The sequence below is a fragment of the Populus euphratica genome, unplaced genomic scaffold, assembly GCF_000495115.2.
Source record: "Populus euphratica unplaced genomic scaffold, PopEup_1.0 scaffold319.1, whole genome shotgun sequence".
In the NCBI taxonomy this organism is placed as follows: domain Eukaryota; kingdom Viridiplantae; phylum Streptophyta; class Magnoliopsida; order Malpighiales; family Salicaceae; genus Populus; species Populus euphratica.
The window spans coordinates 9,163-18,795 of NW_011500205.1; the positions used below are offsets into that span (position 1 = coordinate 9,163).

At 29.4% G+C, this 9,633-nt stretch overlaps 1 protein-coding gene and 1 long non-coding RNA gene across 2 annotated transcripts; one reads left to right on the top strand and one right to left on the bottom strand.

Annotated features, from left to right (window-relative positions):
- Positions 1-396: 396 nt before the first annotated feature.
- LOC105111988 (protein SRG1-like) lies at positions 397-6,285 on the top strand. Its single transcript, XM_011007520.1, has 4 exons — positions 397-884; positions 1,001-1,258; positions 5,288-5,612; positions 5,741-6,285. The coding sequence occupies exons 1-4, from the start codon at positions 646-648 to the stop codon at positions 5,987-5,989; spliced, it is 1,071 nt and encodes a 356-aa protein (XP_011005822.1). The 5' UTR covers positions 397-645; the 3' UTR covers positions 5,990-6,285.
- Positions 6,286-6,899: 614 nt separating this feature from the next.
- On the bottom strand, positions 6,900-9,110 carry LOC105111989 (uncharacterized). Its single transcript, XR_839688.1, has 2 exons — positions 8,918-9,110; positions 6,900-7,166 (listed from the first exon to the last, which is right to left on the bottom strand). It is a non-coding gene; the product is annotated as an uncharacterized LOC105111989 (long non-coding RNA).
- Positions 9,111-9,633: the final 523 nt, after the last annotated feature.

A 9,633-nucleotide genomic window follows, 5' to 3' on the forward strand; every position in this document is an offset into this window, starting at 1 on the left:
TTATAGTCTCTTAGTCTAATTTTAAAGGGTGTAAATTTATTTATTAAAAATTATTTTTATAAATTTTAAAATTATTAAAAATTTATAAAATTATTAATTTTAAAATTTATAAGATTAATACCAGAAACATTAAAAACTGACTCAAAAAATTCATGTTAATAAAAAAAAATCTCTCAAGTCCATGAAGCAATGTTTCATAGTATAAGAAGAACGAGCACATCCTACAACACTGAGGTGAGATTTGATCGGTTGCTTGGAGTGTAATATTATGATAATAATTATGTTTTAAAATGTTTTTTATTTAAAAATATATTAAATTAATAATTTAAAACAAGTAAAAATAATTTTAAAAAAAATCACAAAAACAGCATCCTTTGTATGTCTAATCTGCTTCCTACCCAGAGAGAGAAGAAAAACTTGAAATGGCATCCTCTGTGGTCCAGAACCTTCTGAAATCCTACGGTCCAAAACCGCGGGTGAGAAACGGGTTCTTCTTTTTCCTCTCTCTCTCTCTCTAGGCAGGGCACCTCAAGTCATCAACCTGTGCTTCTATATGACGGGACGGGCTGCATTCCTAAATATCTAGACAACAAGCGAAGGAAACAAATTGCAGAGAGAGGAGAGAGGAGAGAGGAGAGAGGAGCCATGGAACCAGCAACACTTGGGAAGTCTCTGGCGGTGCCCTGCGTTCAGGAGCTGGCAAAGGAGTCACCGGCCACTGTCCCAGCAAGATACTTGCGTCTTGATCAAGACCCTCCAATAATAAACAACAATGAGATGGCTTCCTTGCCCCAAATCCCTGTAATTGACATGCAAAGATTAGTTTCTGGAGAACAAATGGATATAGAGCTGGATAAAATGGACCGTGCATGCAAGGAATGGGGTGGGGTTTCTTCCAGGTAATTAACTTTATTTGTGTTTGTTTCTGTAATTAACCAACATGTTAGCCACAACTCAAGATCATTAAGGTGTTCTTTCAAATCGATAAATGCTGCTCCCTTGTGTTTCAGTTGATAAATCATGGAGTGGATGATTCATTGGTTAACGAAGTGAAGGAAGGGATTCAAGAGCTGTTCAACCTACCAATGGAGGAGAAGAGAAAGTATTGGCAAAGACCAGAAGAAATGGAGGGATTTGGACAAGCTTTCGTAGTGTCTGAGGAGCAGAAGCTTGATTGGGGAGATATTTTCTACATGATCACTCTTCCAAAGCATGAGAGGAAACCCCATTTATTCCCCATGCTTCCTCAACCCCTCAGGTCCTCTCTAGCCCTTTCTCGTTTCCACAGTTCCTTATCTAAGAGAAATTAAAAAAAATAAAAAAGTAAACACAATTTCTCCTCTTTTTTTTAATTAAAAACCTATAAATTTACTAAAATCTTCTTATAATGTGAGTTCTACGTGATTCGAGGTGGGAATCAAGAGTTCAGGAAGTTTCTTAAAACAAAAAAATTAATCGGTGACCTAACTGTGAAGTTGAAGATTAAAAGGTTGGAGAATTTTACGAGGCTAGCTCGTCTAAAAAAGCTAAACGAGGCTCGGTCGATCAACTTGTCCGAGTTTAAAAAATAATAAAGAAAAGATTGAATCTTCATGAAGAGCTTCTTCGGCAATGTAATTACAATTATTTTTTAAATAATTTTTTATATTTAAATATATATTAATAATATTTTTTTATTTTTAAAAATTATTTTTAATATCATTATATTAAAATATATTAAAATATATTAAATTTTAATAAAAATAAATAAGAAAAAAGCATTGGGTTTATTTTTCTAACGTGGCCTCTGCTGCTTAATTGCTAATATATTCAATTATTGAGTTTGTGCTCCTCGCCGCACTCTATATTCAATTATTTAAATTACTTTTCTACTAAAAGACGTACTTAATTAATGCTTTTGACTTCGTTTTTGCTTTTTCAATAGAAATGATTAATTTTGTTTGGATTTTAAAAAAAGATTAGTATTTTTTTAATTAATAAAATATCATAATCCATAAAAAAAATATATAATTTATTAATAATACTCTAAAATAAGGAATAACAAAGTATTGTCGTTTTTACCGTGTCATAATATTTTTTATTTTTTTTTTTATTTTTTTATGAACTTTATATTTTTTTAAGATTTTTTTATTTTATTTTTTTATATTTTTAAAATTATCTTTATCTATTATTTTTTTAATATTAAATTCAATAAAAATTTAATTTCATAATTTTTTCTTTAAAATATTATGAATTTTTATAATATTTTTTTATATAATTTTTTTATGAATGTTTTTTTATTTTTTTAAATAATCTTTATTAATTTTATTTTATAATTTTTTTAAAATACTGTTAATTATTACAATATTTTTTCATATGTTTTTTTAATTTATCTTTGTTGATTGAACTCGTCAAGAATTTAACTTTAATTTTTTCACATGTTTTTTTTTTATTTTTTTAAATTGTTTTTTTTTTTGTGATTGTTTTAGAAGTTTTTTTTATTAATTTTTTTTAATATAAAGTTAGTTGAAAATTTAATTTTCTAGTTTTTAAAAAAAAAATACTATGCATTATCACAATATTTCCCTACATTTTTTTTTTCATAATTTTTTTTATTAATTTTATTTTTTTATATATTTCATGATTGAGAATTTAGTTTCATATTTTTTTTCTTAAAAACATTGTAAACTGTTATAGTGTTTTTTCACATTATTTTTTTAAATTATTTTTATTATTTTTATTATTAAGTTGGTTTACAATTACAATTATAGATTTTCTCATAAAATACTATATATTGTTATAGCATTGTCTTATAATGTTTTTTATTATTATAATTTTTTAAAATTTTATTTGTTCATTTAATTTTTTTTAAATGTTAATCTGGTTGAGAATTTAACTTTGTAATTTTTTTAAAAAAATATTATGAATTGTAATAATTTTCTATATATAATTTTTATTTTATTTTTTCACAAACTTACAATAATGCACAAGAATGCCATAAGCCCACGGCATTTAGTGGGCATAGCATCCTGTATTATTTTATGATTTGAAAATTTGACATTAAAATATAATGAATTACTATAATATTGTTTTATATAGTTTTTTTTAAAGAATTTTTTTCTTTTCTTTTCTAAAAATCATAGGAAAGGTACTTTTAATTTTCCACATGTCATATACTTCTCTTTTTTTTTTGTCTTTTTTTCCTATATTATTTTCTTTTTTATCCTTTTTATGGGCTTTATATTTTTTATTTCAAGATTGTTTTTTTATTTTTTTAATTATTTTTTAATATTAAATTGATTGAAAATTTATTTTTTTAGTTTTTTTTCTAAAACATTATGAATTACTATAATATTTTCTTACATAGCTTTTTTTATATAAATTTTATTTTTAGTTTTTTAAATGGTTTTTGTCGATTTTACTTCTTAGTCTTTTTTTAAAACACCGTGAATTGTTAAAATATTTCTTCATATTGTTTTTGTTTTGTTATAGTATTTTCCCACATGTTTTTTTAAATTATTTTTGTCGATTTTTTTAAAATATTGAGCTAGTTGAGAATTCAGCCTTAACTTTCCTTTTGTTTTTTTTCAAAATTTTCTTCTTCTTCTTTTGTTGTGTTTTTTTTTCAAAAACAATTTTGTTGATTTTTTTTTAATATGAAGTTGGTTAAAAATTTAGCTTTATCATTTAAAAAAAAAACATTATGGATTGTTATAGTGTTTTTTCATATGATATTTGTTCTATAATTGTTTTTGTTGATTTTATTTTTTTCATATTGAATGATTGAAAATTTAGTTTTATAGTTTTTAAAAAAAAATATTATGGATTGCTACAATATTCCTTCGCATGATTTTTTTAAACTTGTTTTTATTGATTTTATTATTTTTAATATTAAGCTAGTTGAGAATTATAACTATAGATTTTCTTATGAAACACTATAAATTTTTACAGTGTTTTTCTGCATATTTTTTTTCCAGTTTTTTTTTGTTATGATTTTTTAAAAAAAATTGTTCATTTAATTTTTTAAATATTAATTTGGTTGAAAATTTAGCTTCGTAGCTATTTCTTGAAAACATTGTTGATTGTAACAGTTTTTCTACCTATTATTTTTATTTTATTTTTTTTCACAAACCCATAAAAATGCTATAAACCTGCATCATCGTGTGGACATGACATCTAGTATATTTTATGATTTGAAAACTTGACATTAAAACTTCTTGTTATTTAAAAACATTATATTTAAAAAAATATATATGAAATAAGCTATACAAATTATAATGAGATAAAAAATAAAGAAAGAGACATAGGATGTACACAAAACTTCAGTTATTATATCAATGTTAATATTAAAAAAATCTTGATAATATTAATTTAACGACATCAAAGAAAATAATGATGGCAACCAAGTGTGTCATACTTGCCATCTAAAAGTTGTAAATATTTCATTTGTCTTTTGCGGCAAGTGTAACTCATTCTAATCATTATTAGTCATTGGTTATGGTATTGATGTTTTCATAATTAAAGTTTTAGTGTGTCTCTAGTTCAATAACTTGTTTCTTTTTTTTTTTTTTTCTATCATCTTTTTTCTTTGTAATTTATGAAGAGATATGAGAGAGGAAAAAGAAAAAGACTTTAAAAGTATATTAAAGCTCTGATTATAATATTACTATCAAAAAGATCTCGACTTAATAAATATAGTGATACCAAAAAAGTCACTAATGGTAATTGAAGTAGACCATACTTACCGTTAAAGACAAATGAGACACATATCATTTTTTTGCCGCAAATGTGACATTGTAATTATCATTGATAACCTTTTTAAATATTATTAAATTTATTTTTTCAAAATCTTTTATTAAATATTATTAAATTTATTTTTTCAAAAAATTTGATGATACTTATAATATCATAATTAAGATCTTCAATATGCTTCTAGCATTTTATTTTTTTCTATATACTCTCCCCTTTCTTCTCATTAAAATATTAAAATATATATAATTCATTTCATAATTTTTTTTAAAAATGTCATATATTTAAATAGTGATAAGTTTTAATATTGTATTTTTCAGTTGTAATATATATATTTTTTGACGGGTTTTAATATTGTGTTTTTGAACTATTTCACTAATTTTTTTAAGGTGTTATTTTTTTAAGAAATAAATTAGCTAATAAGCAAAATTACCCTTTGTTTTGTTGATGTGAAACGTGACGTACACTGACATAAAAATAGTTCTACAGTACATACAGTACTTTAGCTAAGAGCTAAGGCAATGTGTACTTTATATCATCCTCCTCCGCATGCATGCAGAGATACTTTGGAAGCATACTCGGCTGAATTGAAAAATCTTGCCATGAAAATCCTCTATCTCATGGCTAAAGCTCTAGGAATGAAACCTGACGAGATAAAAGACATGTTCGAAGAAGGATGCCAGATGATGAGGATGAACTATTACCCCCCATGCCCACAACCAGAGCTTGTCATGGGCCTGAACTCTCACTCTGATTCTATTGGCCTCACAATCCTCCTCCAAGTCAGTGAGGTGGAGGGGTTACAGATAAGGAAATCTGGGAAGTGGATCCCTGTTCAACCACTTCCCAATGCGTTCGTGATCAACGTTGGAGACATGTTGGAGGTAATAATGCATGCTTGGGCTTAGCTGATCCGTATCATTTCCTTCTAACATTATATATAAATATAAAAAAAAATTGCTCTGTAGATAGTTGTTAAGAATAGCAATTTTCTTTCTTTATTTTTTGGCAGATTGTGACTAATGGGATTTACCGTAGCAATGAGCATCGAGCAACTGTTAACTCAGAGAAAGAGCGAATTTCTATGGCCACCTTTTACAGCCCCAATCTAGATGGAGAACTGGGCCCTGCACCAAGCCTTGTTACTCCAGAGACTCCAGCAGCATATAGGAGAATGATAGTGGCGGATTTCCTGAAGGGATTTTTATCACGTGAACTCGTTGGAAAATCATATGTTGATGTCATGAGGATTCAAAATTGAGGCGACAGAGACAATTGATCTCTTCCCACTTCACCTTGTCCAATTTCAAGGAACCAGATGATTGAATAAGTTGAGTCTATCTCCATGTCTAATGTGATGCGCATACTGATATCATTGCGCGCTACTTCTGATACAGTGAACGGCAAATGCCGCCTATTATTACTAGACCAAAAGTTTGAAACAACCTCCGCAATTTATTCCGCTTTGTGACTGGAGTTGACAGCAGTAGAAGACAATGGCTTGAAGTTTGCAAGACATTTCTCGCTCTGTTGTAGATGCATCTGCATTTCATTCAAGACTCGTGAATTGACCGAAAATCTTCAATTGCAATAGACAATACGCATTCCTTCACTCCAAAGGCCGAAGACTAACGGAACACCTATTCTAGAATTTCTTTCCCCTTTTGGAGCTCAGCAAACCTCTAATTTCCATTAAGGGGGAAACTAAGAGCCTATTTCTCTCCATGCAGTATCCTCCATCCCACCATCTAATCCATGAACTCGACCATTGACAAAATGCAAGTCATTAATAGGAACTTCCAAAAAGAACCGACAGTCTCATCCTTCACAGTATATCTTTACATCCGCTGACAGCTATTGAAATTTGAAAATGCACCTGGCACTTGCAAGCAGGAGATTATCATCATTGCATCAAGCAATGGGCTCAATGGAATTAGTAACAAAACATGTAATAAAAAATAGTAATATGCTCTGCTCTGCCAAATCACAAGCCAACTAACATTAGCCCTGCAACAAAATTTATCTATCGGACCTAAGAATCATGCTATTACAGAGAGAATAATCTAAAGAAACTCCCTGTGCTTGTGTGTGTGTGTGTGTGTGTGTGTGTGTGTGTGTGAGAGAGAGAGAGAGAGAGAGAGAGAGAGTATTAATGGATAATAGCACAGGAGTGAAAATTGAAAGAAAAAATAGAAATTTTATATCATCTCTATCAGCAGAAGACTTTCAGAATCCATTAACAATTTACAGAAACTGTCAAATATAATACATCTACCCTGTGATACACGGACCGATGGCTTCATTCCCCACTCCAAATCTCAATTATATTAATCCATTATTTCTCCAGTGCCTTGTAGCAAGTAATCTTTCATGTTCAATGCTCGAAGAGATCATAATCCTTACAGCTGGCATCAACTAGATCACTATTGTCTTCGAACCTGAAAGAATAAAACAAAAGGAATTAACAAAGAGAGCAATGAACAACAACCATTTGACAACCAAAAAAAAAAGAGACGAAATCAGCAGGCAAATACTATTAACATATCTGAAAGCAGTTATCTCAACAGTAGAATGTTAGGAAAATTAGAACTTGCAGATTTCATTTGCCCCCCTCTACAACTACAATACCAATATAAGCATCTCAGGGAACATTTCTTGTATTTGATTAGAATCCCAAAAAGACATTTTGGTGGTCCACAAAACTGAACATACCAAAGAATCTTATGGAAGATTAAAGGGAGGGTGATAAAAAGGATACTAGAAGGCAGGTCATTGATGAAGAAAGAGTTAAAAGTGGTGGTGTTGTCATGCTTTTTGACTCGCATATTTCCCCGTTAATTGAACAAAGCCTAAAATGAGTTTGGAAAACAAGAGATTTCACTTTTGAGCACTTAACAAACAGAATTTGCAATTGCACAACACCATATGAAACTGAGTAGAGAAACACCAAAATCAAATGTCCATGCCAACAACTACAAGAGTAAATCCCCAGCTGGGAAGTAAATAAAACATGCAAATACATCCAAGAAGAACTAATCTCTAATGCACATAAATCCTCACAAAAACCATACCAAGTTCCCTGTAAGATGAAAGCCTTAAATAATTCCAGAAATCAATACCTGCATTTCACTTTCCCTAATATTTGCATAATAAAAAAGAATGAAAACCTTAGCATTCAAAAAATCAGCAGGAAATACAAAGGGCAACAAGAATTATACACCACATATGTTATTTGGATGAATATATAGATGTGTACAATTCACCTTCATTATTAATTTAGAGTTAAATGACTCCACAATCATAGCCCACTGTAGAGCCTAGATGTTGAAAATATCAAATATTGTGCAGAAAAGGTTTTAAACTCATGTTTACTCAATATGAATCTTTAATTAGCAAATTAGCAGTTAAAACCAGAAGCAAAGGAAATCTACTAAAATCGCCATCCTGATTGTGTGCGGTGCTAACAGTTAAGATAAAAAAAATATATATTTTAGCCAGACACAACCTTCTTCTCTGCAGAGCCACAATATATATGAACCCTAAAGTTCTGAAATCCATGACTATGGAACCCATAGAGCAAATTTCATAAAACACACACACAAAAAAAAAACAACTCCCCTCCCCTTTGCATGTGTGCTATATAGCAAAGGGAAAGTGGCCTCCCCAATTCCACTTGATTCATCTAAAGCTGGGACTAAAATTTTAGGAACAACCAGGCATTTAATTCTGTTACCAACAAATGTTAGGAATCAGCACTAGATGGCACAGCAAAAACACAATTTAGAGAACCTCAAGGAATTTCCAACACAATCAAAAAAACCAATAACATTAAAAACAAATGCTCATTCAAAGCATAGAAACCTCAAACTCACCCCTCCTTTTTTTCAATAGTAACTCCCTCACCCCCCTCATTAAAGAACCACAATTCAACAGAAACATGTAAAAAGAAAAAAAAATACAGAATAAAACAAAAGGAATTAACAAAGCCCAGAATGAGTTTGGAAACTATAAATCCAGATTTAACTATAAATCCAGAAGGAACTCAAAAGGGTTAAACACAGAAGGACAAAAAACAAGGTTACAAAATCTCACCTTTCAACACTCTGAACCTCCATTTTAAAAAAAAAAAACTAACTAAAGGAAGAACGAGCAATATATTTCTTTTATCTGCAAATGAAAAGGGAATTACGTAGTGGGGTAAGTAACCAGCTCTCTGGGACTGAAGCAGCATGAGAGAAACACCATGAAAGGCACGGCCTTCGAACTTCAAAAGCCAAAAAAAAAAAAAAGAGTGTTTTTGCCTTTTTCTGAGAGAGAAAAATATAATAGAAGAGAAAAATGGTTCGTGCACGAAATCCAAGATACACGAAAGGAACCTTTTCTTTTCTTTTTTTTGTTGTCGGTTTGAAAATGAAACGCCCTGTCCCTGCCTCCCGCCTCCGCCCCCTCCCTGCTTTTTATTCTTCTTGACACGTTGCTTTGACCGTGAATCACACGGACCAATTAGAATGATTGGTATTTTTATCCTCTATATTCACATTACTTTCTTCTTTGGTCCTATTGTTTAGAGTCTTTCGATATTAAGAGCATTTTCAATACTTGTAATTTTTCTCTCGCCTTTTCCCCTCGATTGTCCAACAACCACTACTTTAGTTTAATTGTAATGACTTTCAATCATTTTTTTTTTAAATAATTGTTGAATTCAAACATTTTTCCATTAGAATAAAGTAATCATTTAAAAGAAAAATAATGGTTGAATTTAAATATATTTTTATTGGATGAAAATAATTTAACAGTTGGATTTTTACTTATTTATTAAAACCTTATTTATTTAATTTCTCTCTAAACAAGTATAGAAGATGATAAGAATCCATATACTAACCTAAAAAAATTATTTATATTTAA

Coding starts and splice junctions, on each gene's coding strand:
- LOC105111988 (XM_011007520.1), top strand. CDS start 646: ATGGAACCAGCAACACTTGGGAAGTCTCTGGCGGTGCCCTGCGTTCAG. Junction 1,259..5,287: donor ATGCTTCCTCAACCCCTCAG/GTCCTCTCTAGC, acceptor GCATGCATGCAG/AGATACTTTGGAAGCATACT. Junction 5,613..5,740: donor ACGTTGGAGACATGTTGGAG/GTAATAATGCAT, acceptor ATTTTTTGGCAG/ATTGTGACTAATGGGATTTA.